This window comes from Takifugu rubripes, chromosome 8, assembly GCF_901000725.2.
Source record: "Takifugu rubripes chromosome 8, fTakRub1.2, whole genome shotgun sequence".
Lineage (NCBI taxonomy): Eukaryota > Metazoa > Chordata > Actinopteri > Tetraodontiformes > Tetraodontidae > Takifugu > Takifugu rubripes.
Window position 1 is genome coordinate 12,524,948 of NC_042292.1, and position 12,803 is coordinate 12,537,750.

At 41.2% G+C, this 12,803-nt stretch overlaps 1 protein-coding gene across 1 annotated transcript; it reads right to left on the bottom strand.

Moving 5' to 3' along the window:
• Nucleotides 1-1,108: 1,108 nt before the first annotated feature.
• On the bottom strand, nt 1,109-11,951 carry chrnb1l (cholinergic receptor, nicotinic, beta 1 (muscle) like). The gene is made up of 11 exons (XM_029839883.1): nt 11,629-11,951; nt 9,768-9,901; nt 9,617-9,661; nt 9,122-9,231; nt 8,414-8,522; nt 8,148-8,295; nt 7,853-8,038; nt 7,490-7,713; nt 7,242-7,411; nt 1,629-1,767; nt 1,109-1,544 (listed from the first exon to the last, which is right to left on the bottom strand). Exons 1-11 carry the CDS (start codon nt 11,693-11,695, stop codon nt 1,404-1,406), a joined length of 1,473 nt encoding a protein of 490 aa, XP_029695743.1. The 5' UTR covers nt 11,696-11,951; the 3' UTR covers nt 1,109-1,403.
• Nucleotides 11,952-12,803: the final 852 nt, after the last annotated feature.

A 12,803-nucleotide genomic window follows, 5' to 3' on the forward strand; every position in this document is an offset into this window, starting at 1 on the left:
TTAGTGATTACATTAGAAGTAGGAGCTGATATACACTGTTGCTCATAAAGTTAGAATAATTTTCTTTTCACTCACATTCTGCAGGTGGTGGTGCAGTCATTATCGCTGTTGCCACACAGCGAGAGGGTTCTGGGTAAGGATCCTCGGGGAGCCAGGGGCTTTCCTGCATGATCGCATTGCAAAAACATGCGTTTAAGACATACTGGATAGTCTTCAGCTACCTCGTGACCCCTATAAGGAATACAGAGGTAGATGTTGATTTTATTCCTCTCCCATCACCTCAGAACAGAGAGAAAAAGTTTCTGTCACAGTCATTTAAATGGAACAGGTAACATTAACATTTTATTCTAATTTTACAGGAAAGAATAGATGACTCTGATCATAACAACCATGTCTGTTTCAATTTTTATAAGAGGTTAAAAATTTAATTTTAAGGCAGAATCAATCAATCAATCAATCAATCAATCAATCAATCAATCAATCAATCAATCAATCAATCACCAAAAATTACAAGCTCTACTTTATCTACTTTATTTATTATTAAACTTTAAGTCGGACTTTTACTTTGGGTGCATCATAATTATGCCTAAGTGTTTAAAATGCACAACTTTATCAAATTAGGCTACTCAAGTTACAAAACTCCAATATTTTTTCCCCAAAAGCATAGTGAATAAACATAGTGAATAAAGTAGTTTAGTAAAGTATTGCACATTGTATTCCTTTTAATGTATTAGGAGTGCCACCTAAATAAATAGTTTAACCTGAAATTTCAATAAGTTCTGCAAATAAATGTTGAATAATATGTATTAATCTATAAGGCTATAATTTACCATATAAGTCAAGATATACATAAAATGAGCAAAATTACTGTCCTTATTTTATACATTGTCATGGTTTAATTTCATTTTGTGAATTTGCTTAATACCTGAGGCAGAATTAAATAGGAGGTCTTTTATATTAATCTGCAGCAGGAGACCATCAACTAAATATCAGAGATAAATCTACACAAGCCTGAAAAATCGGAAGGTTGTGGAATTTTTCTGCCCTCTACTGTCCACAGTTCGGAACTACAACTGACCCGTGCAGGTGTTGCTCACCGCAAGCATCAAACTTTGAGAAAACATTTATTTCAAGCATTTAGATCAAAATATTAAAATCAATAAGAATTACATATACAGATTATACCAAAACTACTCACATCTATACACCAGTTCTCTTAATAACAAAGATTTGTGGAGGATCTGTGACATTATTCTACATTATGCAAGGATTAATTGCATCTCTATAATCCGCCAGAACAGACAACACAAATGGAATTAGCATTTAAATATTTGTGGAAAGTATGATTTGATAGGAATTTAATAAGAATTTTTGAAGCTGCATGGGCGTGTCTGTTTTGTCTTTCATGGAAAGGGGTCGTCAGGTGTGTAGTTGAAACTGGCATCTAAGAAGATGACCAAGGTGCCCAGGGTGGTGATGATGACAAACAACCAGAGGAAAAGACGGTCCACCACAAGGGCGATGAACTGCCAGTCTCCTGTCATCTGGGAGGGGGGGGTACAAAAAAAGCAATGAGTCAGCATTCTGCCTGTGTATCTCTGCAGCGCCGCCGTCGTGCCCTTTCTCACCGAGTCATCCGTGTCTTGTTTCTTCAGCTGCTCTGCCATGTATGTCACGGCTTCAATGGCGGACTTCAGGTTGGGAGGGAGGATCAGGCAGAAGCTGTCGGAGTGGGCAAGCCGCTGCAGCTGTACCGTGCTCTCACACCTAAAATCAAACGTTGAGAAAATGCATTACAGTAAACACAACGAAGAGTTCACCCTGTGCGGAAGGGCATGTTCCAGGTGTGACCTCCCTTTGTCACTTTGGATGCACAGAAAAGGTGTGGTTCCAACAGAGAATAGAATCAGAGATTACTGCGCAGCCATCGTGTGATATTGGGGAATGAGACTCTAGGATCTAGACCAGGGGTGCTCAATATATCGATCGCGATCTAGAATGCCAAAGTAGATCGCGTGGCAATAAAAAAAAAAAGACATCAGGCCGTCATCCATCCTGTCACTTGATTGATATACAGGGCAGCCAGTCAGATGACATCTACATTTTTTTGACACTGTGCATGCACAAACAAAGTCTCTAAGTGCAGCAAAGCTAATAAGCTAGTCAGTTTTTTTCCAACTAATTTGTTGCTTTTGTTTTTTTCTATTAAACTTAAGAAGGTATAAAAATGAGTGGGGGAGCTGGACCAATTAAGAAGAGTAAAACTTTTATACAAAATGAGAGGAGGACTTTTTTTCTCCACGATGACATTTTCAAAGTGCATTTGCCTCGTCTGACAGTTGACTATTGCAATACCAAATACGGGAAATGTGCAGTGGCGTTGTCGGACTGAGAATACGACACTGATTTCCCGCTGAAAAGTGAGCTGAGAAAGAGAAAGAGATTATAGTCCCAGTTTTTGGGACAGCAGTCATTTATCACAGTGTGTTGTGCAACATATGTGGTTATGCAACGTACAAATTATAACGTACAATATACAACGTAAAAATGGCAAAAATCTTCAATATATTTCTGAATAAATATAATAGGTTGATCATTTGGACTTAGTCATTTCATAAGTAGCTCGCATGCTGACAAAGTGTGAGCACCCCTGATCTAGACCCTTTCCCCGATAGGCCCTAGATTCTTGGGCCTCTGCCTGCAGGGCCTGGCCAAAGACAGAGGTACACTTGGCAAATGTATTCACCTGTAGAGTTAGAACCCCTTAATAGCCCCTTTTGGAATGCAGGAACTATTTACCCGGGGTTATGAAAAATCTTGTTGCATATCCACCGAAATTTTAAAAAACAAAAACAAACTTTAGTTAAAAAAAGCTTACCTCAAACCCAAACAGTCCCTGATTTGAACACATTTTCCAAAACTTTCAGGTGCAGTGGAAACTTACACTACCCAGATTATCAGAAAAAAATCCTGGAATTATTGATGGGAAAGCAGCTAATGTGAAGACATAGACATCGCAACTCTGGCTTTCTCAAAGAAACGCATCACATTGGAGAGACCGCTTCAGTTCGGAACTGGATAGGTCTCTGAGTAGAATGTAATGGATTGAAAGACCATCAATCTCAAAGAGAGCATGCATAATGTAGCGTAGCATAGCATAGCCCAACAAAGCACACCACTTATGATGCAGGGTTAGGGTTCTCTGGTAATTTGGTAGCCTTATCCAACCTTATCCATTTGGCACATTATCCAACTGGATATGCTTTTTAATAACTCTAATGTCGGTGCACTGCCATTATGGACTTAAAGAAGACTCCAGTCCTTATTTAAAGATTTTTCTTGACCTCTACGAGAACCTCAGGCATGTAGCAACACCCTTCACACAAATGCTCAGAATGATGTTATGCGTGTCACAAGTCAGCGGTGTGGCATTGTTCACCCCTGCTGTACACACGGCGACTGACATTGGCTCTCAGTTGTAAGACGCCGTGCATAGTCCTTGTGTGCCCTTCAGCCTCTGGTTCAGCTCCTAAGGACACTGAGTGACAATGGCAACATAGTCCTGACACCGAGGTGACATTGACACAGCGCCGGGTCAATGTTTATGAGGTGGCACAATCCCTGACCCTGTCATTTTCCCCCTTTCACAGCTGCTTCGTCCAACCAATGCAGGAGCAGCGCCTTCAGGGCCGCATTCTCCCAATGCCATCAGGCTTCAGAGAGTTAAACTTATTAAATTATTTTTAAATCCATTGAAGGAATTAAAATCAATGCAAAAATATTACACCAAAGATAATCTGAATTATCTTCACTGGTTTTATATAACAGAGAGGATGAGGCCCAGTTTTATATTCAAATTCTGTCATTACATGGCAGGTCTCTTGTGTCTGCTAATAATAACACGGGGAGAAATGAACATTTGAACAGGGTGTTAACTGGTTGCTGCAAAATTGACCAACTTGTTCTGCCCTGTGTTTTCCATCACTTTGTCAAATTTTTTTTTTAAAGTGTCTAAATTCAATTAATCCTAATAGGGATTGATTTGTTACTATAAAATAGTAACATTATGTTACAATTTGCACAAATTTGCCATGATGAGATAAGCTATTATTTGAAACCCATCAAATGAATTTAATTTTCTGCTGAAAAACCCAATGTAGTTTCAAATTTCATCATCACAGACTTGAATATAAGTCCCAGATCTTTAGAATCAAAACAGAAACTTTATTTTGTAACTAGTTTTCAAACTCAGCACACACTGAATAATTTGTGAGGACTAATTTAGCAATGGAATTTGAGCGGAATTTCCATATTGGCCTCAAATTCCATCTGCCTTTGCTAAATTAGTGCTTGGAAATTGGACGAAAGTGGCTTTGTTAGAAGGTCTGAGGTGTATTTGACAGAATCCTCTCCAAAAACTGTCAGGGCTAAAAAATGTAAATATTAAAGTTGTTCAATGTTTACGAACAAAAATCTTTGAGTGGTGGGAAAGCCAACGACTCCTGAGTCTTTATTCTCCGTGAACTGGGAAGTGGAATGATAAAACAACCCTTAAGATTTAAAAAATCCTGTCTGTGTACCCCGCTTAAGCAAGGCTGTAATTAGTGTGGAGACAGGAAAAGGAGGAGGAGGTAGTTCATTATCATCTGAGTCGAAGATTGAAAGAAACAAAGAAATCAGGTGATTGTCCAGTCATATTGCATCATCCATACATTGCTACACTGGTATAATATTATCACGTTCAACTAAAATTGAATAATGCTGTCATGAAAAATATGTCGTAACGTGCCAATTAGACTATCACTGTAACATTTCTACTGAAGGTGTCTGGTTCGACTCCACCTGTCAGATTGTCTTCTAGCACATGCAATCAATGTACAGAATGTCATGCAACGTATATGGGCTGTACATTGTGCGTGATGGCAATAATATGCAGGAGCTCTGGCATGAAGGGGAGGTAGGAGATGCAGTGCAAGTTATCGAACTTGCGGGGCAGGCCACAGTGTAACAACAGATGGTCTACAGGACAATACATAAGAGGTCCAATGTGTGTGTTCTCATATTTGCTGCATATTTAGTACTCATCCTATCAGCAACATGAGGCCTGAGAACATTTTGGGTGGTCTTCAGAACATTGGGGGGTTAAGACATGGTTGTGGTTGCTTTTTGGGTATAGGTCAGGGTCAGGGTTAGGGTATTTGGCATGGTTATGGTTAGGGTATGGGGCTGGGGTCCTGATTGTGTCAGTAGAAGTCCTTACAAAGGTTGGTCATCCACATTCTGCATCCCACTCACATTCCATGGCCTGTTTAGGCCTGAAGGTCTATTGTGTCACACAGGCACCCTAACATGTGCACATGTTTGGAGTGGTAACTATAAACATTCAGTGTATTTGCTGGGCATGGGTAGAAGCTTCCTATACAGCCAATACTGCTGGACTAATGGTGTTTTACTGATGATTTTATAATTAGATTTTATATTTTTTTCATTTGCACTAATTTCTATGAGAACATTCATGCCTTGTTTTTATTTGACAACTTGGTGAACGTCAATCAAATATAATAAGAGTTCTAGTTAAAGATTTTGAAATCCAGGATTCCGGGAGTCATGGATGACATGCCCCCGCAGAGACTATTAGGCACAGTTCACTAGAGGAACTGCCCGGAATTCCCAGGAAGCAAGACAAAGGAAATGGGTCAGCTAGACATCGTTCAATCATTTTTTTAAATGCCAGGAAAGGGAAGGGAAATGTCAAGATTCTGTTGAAGGATAAAAATGTCTTTTGCCTTTAGTCCAACCTTTAAAGGCCGTATCAGCAGCATGGCGTCACTGTTGTCGACAGTTGAAATATTCTCAAAACAGAAGAGAGACGTCTTGCCACCCCAATGTACATGAATGTTTAAAAGAAAAAAAGCTAGCCTTGATAGTGTGTATTCTAAAGTGGGTTGGGCTGACGAGTCTGTAGAAGCTAGCTTTTGCGAACTGACAACTGCAAAGTTTAATTCTCTCCAAAGTTGATAGGATTTACCAACATTTATTCCAGATGTTGCATAGTTGCAAATCGTGACCCTTTACCTCCTCTTCCATAAAATATCATTTAAGTGTCTCCTTGAGCGATACAGACATTTGTCCTTTTTCATAAGTGGAGGGCGTTTACATGGACATTCTAAACACTGGTATACAGTACATCACCTGGATGCAAGTGCTGACTCTGTCATTGTGTATCCAGTGCACAGACGAAAGGGTACCTCTCTGGATATAGTGATCCATGTTACGGGCTTTGAAATGTGTGACATTTAGCCTACTGATGATTTAAAACAGGGACGGGCGGAGACAAAGACGCCAATGTGATGGAGTGTGGATAATGGTGCCATCTATCCCTCATCAAACTTGACGAAATCCAATCCCCTCTGATCACTCACCAGCGGGCTTCCCTTGCACTCATCCGCCTATCTATTCCCAGGCTCCCCCATCCCACCCCTCCTACGGGATTACCCCCTAATGCCCAATCTAAACAGAGGCTTTAAGGCTGGCGGCTGAGGACGGGAGTGTTGCAGCTTAACTCTGGTTGAAACTGATGCCTTTGCAGATGGAATGAGCACCCCCCCCCCCCCCCAGCACCAGGCTGAATGCAGCGGAGCCGTGGAGCTGTTTACAAAGTCATGGCGAGGACTACTGACAGATTGGTCAGAGCAAAGTCTTCAGAGCTGGCGTCACTGTGTTTATCCGCAAACACGTGAGGCCGGTCATCTTAATGACCTGCGATGCTAAAATATATACTGGGCTGCTATTCGAATACCATTGTAGTTTTACCTGTGCAAAAATGGCTACAGACTATTTTTGTAACCTTTTCAAGGTGGTGAAAATAAATATGATACCACAAGGCTTGATGCCGCTAGTTCCTGCCAAAACCAGCATGCTAGTACGTTTTGGTGGTTTTCTGTTTGCCCAGATGGAAATCAAAGTTAATATTTGTATACACATTGTCAACATTATTAGAAGTAGTTTTATAAATATTAATAAATATTACTCTTTTTTCTGCTGGTCTAAACAGACTAGAAAACTTAAAAGGACAGTTGCATAGTTTCATAGCAGAATCGATACAGAGAAAGAAACGTTGCAGCCGAGGATTGCAATATTAATTGCTTTATGTATTTGGAGAAAAACAAGAGTTCTTAAGCTTTATTCAGTATCTGGATCATTTAGTTAGATAATATTACTACTTTTTCCAGGGACTTTACCTGCTTCTCCAAGGCATCACCAGATCAGGGTTGATTTTGCGAATGAAATACTCTCCTCCGGGCTGACGGCCATTAAAGCTTCTTATCGGCTCCTCTTCACTTGTGTCGTCGTGCTCTTCCAGCTTGGGCCTCGTCATGCCAATGTACTTGGGAAGGAAGTGAATGAACACCTGCAAAAGCGGGGCAGGGAAATCTGATCCAAATGATGACGGATGACAGTGCGAAACTGGATCAATGTATGACCTCACCTTTCGAACCCAGTTTGGCATGATATGTGTGCTGGGCGTTCGGTGGTGCAGGTTGAGGACGACGACACTCAGGATGACGGAAAAGGTGACCAAGATCATGGTGAACATGACGTAGTTGACGATGATCGGAATGCCCAGAGAAGTCTCAGGGACCTTGTCAGCCAGCAGAAGCATGAAGACAGTCAGAGCGATGAGGACAGAAATGGAGAGAGTCATCTTTTCTCCTGCAGACGGTTCACAGAACGAATTACGACAGCCGAGCTTAGCGAGTCTAAGCTAAACTGAACAAGTCAACAGACATTACACAGTCTTAATAACATATCCAGGCATCATGTGTAGTCCAACATGTCAAAGCATGCTGACCTGCTCCGGGAGGGAGGTAGAAGACAAAAATAGCCAGCACGCTGGTTAAGATGCAGGGCACGATAATGTTGATGATGTAGAAAAGAGGTTTCCTCTGTATGATTAGGTAGAAGGTAATGTCCTCATACAGGTCTTCCTTGATGTTCTTTCTTGAGGGTTTGTGACAGATAGCCCACTCTCCATTTTCTGTGGAACAATGGAGAAGAAGGCCCGGCTTACTTTAATAACATGCACATATTGCAGAGCAAAGATCTTCATGAATGGGATTCTTTGGTCACAGAAAGTAGTCGCCAACCTGTGAATGCATTCTCATCTATAACAATCTCGTGAACTTCTTTGCCATCATCATCTAGGAAGTACTGCAGGTCCACCTCGGAGGCATCATAAGTGTACGAGCGGAACACCATGCTGCAGTTCTGCCAGTCAAATGGAAAGTACGAAACCTTTGGGAGGAAAAGCGTGATCATTTAAAACACCTTTAAGGAAATTAAACCTAGATGTACAGTCTTGCAGGTGTGGATGCAGAATAGTTTTTCAGTCTGGAAACCCAGCAGGTAGTACCTGAATGGAGCAGGAGCTGCGGTAGATGGCTGGAGGAAGCCAGTTGACTGTGCCATCATTGTAAACCAAGACGTTGACGTAGAGAGCCACATCGAACTGACCATCATTACTGTTTGGAATATCATAATATCCATGAATTAGAATTTTTGGGATTTATTTATAAACAGAGGCACGATGGTGGAGATGTTAGCAGTGTCGCCTGGAAAGAGGGTCTTGGGGATGAATCCCACGGGGCCAGGGGCTAACCTATGTGAAATTAAAATATGTCTGCATGGGTGCTTTACTGGTACACTGGCTTCCTCCTACAGTTCTCACAGGTGAATTGGCAATTCAAACCTGACCTTAAGTGTGAATACGATTGTGAAAGATTGTTTAGTTCCATGTGTAACCTGAAGGCAGCTTGAATAGGCTCCTTATCTGTTTCCTTCACCAATCACTAATATGACAGTCACACGGCCCTACAAGCAAAGCTACGGAAAATAGACTCAGCGAACAAGAAATAACTACAATATGTGTGCAAAACGAAAAACCCTTGGGACCTGCTTTACGGAATCCTGTATTTTTGTGCAGTACAAATGGGTTTGCATAGTTCAGTGTTCAAGCAGATCCACCTGACAGAAATACATATTAATGATATTTTGAACTTTTGGCGAGTTGTCAAAAGTTCAAAATGTCCTGATACAGCGGAAGCTTGAGTTGGACACTCACTTGTTTATAAGGTAGATGTCAGGCCTCCACACTTTATTGGGAGGAATCCTTAAGACTGTGATGTTGTCGTATTCCTCTGGTTTCCATGACAACCTGTAGTCTGACCATGCCTGTAATTAAAGGCAGCGAAAGGAAAAAGCGCAAGGCACAAAAGAAAAGTCAAATGGTGAAGTCATTACCACGGCTCCCTGATGCTTCTGCCATTTACATAACAGGCCTAGTTTGTCCCGTCATTTCAACCCCACCGACAGACGCACACTCTCATCCAATGCCACAAACACTCAAGTTGTCCATAGTTCCTAATTAGCACAGGCAAGGCAAAGACATACAAGAGTGAGTCAGTGAATGAGGAGGATAGGGCGATGAAATCTTTTTTTTTGCTTATAGGAAGTGACAAGTCCATTTCAGGGCAGAGCGAGCAGACAGAAGAGAGATGGGAGACGGGAGCGGGAGCAACGGAGCGAGGCCGGGAAACGGCCTGTTGTCAGGCCGTACCAGATTCATGAAAACGTTGGTTGTCATTTCTTCATTCTTCTCATTCTGTTGAGAGACAGATGGGGAGATAGTGATGCCACAGTGGCAGCCCAATAGTGACTAAGTGTGCCCCACCCAAAACATGATTGTTGTTGTGTATGTTTATACCTACCAGGCTGACGAGTTGGGACAGGGTCATCCCCACTCGGACCATCACCTTCTCCTCCCAGTAACGAGCAGGCCTGACCTTCATGTTGTAGTTATGAAAGATCTTTTGGTGGAGCCTCCGTTCTATTTCTGAGGCTCCTGGATATGAAGATGCAAATAAAAAGAAACAACAAGGATAACAAGGGATAAATTGCATTTAGGGAGTTTCGATATTGGCTTTTTTACCGACAACTGATGTATCGATAAAATTGTACATCGCATCCCCTATAGTTTGACATTTTGTGTGAGAAGAGAAGTAGCTAATAAGTTTGATGTATAATATGTGCATGTTTTGTCATGAAAAGTCTAAAAACTGACACCAATAATTTCTGATAGTTCAACTGAACATCAACATCAGCCAACAATATCAGTAGGCCAATTATATCGGACACATTTATCGTTATTTTATAACATTTTTTCAGCATTAGCTTTTGATACAAGATGCTTCCATTTACAGAACCCTATAGCGGAGAAATGCAAGAACACCCCGAGTGCCTCTGATCTTGTCTCCTCTCTGACCTCCTGCCACATCGACTCAACCAGTTTTCAAAATAACCCAGTCAAAAGACTTGGCTTTTCTCCTTGTCCTTTACCCAGCTGGACATCAGTAGAAGAAAGCCTAGACTGCCCAAAAAGCCACCTGATGGCATGTCCTGATAACAATAAAGTCATAACCGAACAAATAATGAATACTTTCTGTGTCACTGTCCATCTCTTTTTTACATTTCGCCCCATATTTTTGGAATACTTTAACTTATAACGGGTTGTGGAACAATTAATGCCACACAAACAGCCTCTGATTTATTGAGGGAGATCAAAACCTAAAGTGAAAAGACACAGCCTGCGTGTGGGACCAAAGCAGGGCTTAAATACATCAACAGTACAAGCAGAACCAGAACACCTGACACATTCCAGTGACAACCAGACCACCGCATGTTTGCTCTTAGTGGTTTAGCTGGGCCCACAGTTGGTTCAGTTCTCAATGAGATGACCAACCTAAAAATACACTGTGTTTGTGTATGCATTCCATGGGTGCAGTGGCTCTTTACTTGTTCATGAATGATGTATTTTGCCATAGGAAATACTGCGCATTATCACACTGTTGCTCTAAAAATAAAACACTGGTATAAACAAGCGGGCCAGGAATTTAGATTTAAAATTTTCTATACGGCTATTTACTTCAAATATATCCGGATACTCAAGCAAAAAATGTTGCATGAAAGGACAAACAGGACGTGTGAAATAAGCAGAAGTCAGTGGGGGGAGGCAGGTGTGGTACGATGGTTAGCAAAGGTGACTGAGCTAATGTAATTGATATGCTGTGAGGGAGTGGGATCAAAGGGATGGCTGAGATACCAGCCTCATGAGAGACAAAAATAGGCTCTGATTAACAAACAATGCGTGTTCACGTGAATCGTTACAGAGGAAGACAGTTTTTGGTAGAGTTTGGTTTTTCCACTGGGATGATCCCTCTTGTGAGTCACCTGTTTTTTGGTCTTAAAAAACTTTCAAAATTTGGATGTTTTTTTTTTTTTACATGCTCACATGGAACTTGATTGAACTGGCCCTACATGCTGATAAAACTTAAAATGTTCAAAATTTTAGAACTACAGGTGGAGTTGAGGCTGGTTTTTAAATGGAAACAAAGAAAGCTGTTTACCAACTATGCTGTGAGGTTTGAGGTCAATGTCAGAAAACTTTCAATCCTACTTTTTGTCTACTCAACCTCCTTCTGCTGCTCTCCCTTCTTGGTTTAATCATGAATACAATAATAAATGCTAACCGTCTAGCACAGATTGAGCAAGTATTCTATGAAAAGCACTTACCAGTAAAGGTGAGACAAAGACAGCTGCATACGATGAGAAATACATTCATCCTAGAAGGAATGTCCATTCTTGTTTGTCCGATTATGACCTTGATGGCATCCTACACCTTGGTGCACCAATTAAAGACCATCCAATATTCACGGACCCCTCTGCACGATTACCTCAGGCCTCAGTGGCACAACTTCAGATGTCTATGTAACTCCTTTATAGAAACACCTTGGTTATAATAACAGCTCTCTAGTCTATCTTCAGCGTCTGAGGGTTCCCCCTGTGAAATCTTTGTGGCTCTTTTAAGGCTACCAGGGTCTGGTTGTATGGGGTGCTCGAATACTGGGAGTGACGAGAGGGCGGAATGCCTTTGTACCAGCAAGCCTTTGGGGCAGGCACCTGTTGGCGCTCACCAGCCTGAGGTTATCACTGCGGGTGTTGTGGAGGAAGTGGAAGAGGGAGTGGGGCTGAAAGAGGGGGAGGGGAGGTTACAGGGATGGGGAATAGGCTGTGGGTCATGACAATTGAGATATTTTTGGGTGGGTATGAATGACGCGGCCTTTCACCTTGGATGGCTGATTTCGTTTGAGGCAGAAGTGGGTGAGGGATACCATCTCCTCCTCGCTTTTTATTCTGTAGTTTATCTTCTTTGACAAATTTTTGAATAGTTATTATTTAATATTATTCATTGATTTATATTTATTGATTTACTGCATTTAAACTGCTGTAAAGAGTGTGTAGTGACCTTAAGAGTAGGAAGAACACATTTAGATTAGGATTATTCATTGACTCATTGACTCATTTGGAACCTTCACTTTCTTGCATCAGATTTTTTTCCATCATATCCTATGAAGAATGACTGATTTCTATTAAGAATTATGAAATATAACCCTGAAAAACCAACTTAAAAAAAACGTCTTCATCAAATGAAAGCCACTATCAGCATTGTTTGAGCCTTTCCCACCTTCTGCAAAACATTGCATGCAAAATCACCCACAAATCACCTTAAAGGACACATCGTGATAACATAAAGAGTTTAACTAAGGAGGTGACTGTGGCTATGACAATGTCCTACAGAACTGACAGCGATGCATACTGAAGTTAGGCACAGTTTACTGACTGGACATGCATTAATAATGCATAAGCAAACTCTATATTTAAGTATATTTTACTCATCTTTCAAAATT

Bases quoted from the DNA above. Each gene is read 5' to 3' on its own strand.
- chrnb1l (XM_029839883.1), bottom strand. From the start codon at position 11,695: ATGGACATTCCTTCTAGGATGAATGTATTTCTCATCGTATGCAGCTGT. The intron at 8,523-9,121 runs GTGAGTGTCCAA...TATTCCAAACAG, and splicing joins GACATCTACCTTATAAACAA to TAATGATGGTCAGTTCGATG. The intron at 7,412-7,489 runs GTGAGGTCATAC...CCGCTTTTGCAG, and splicing joins TGCCAAACTGGGTTCGAAAG to GTGTTCATTCACTTCCTTCC.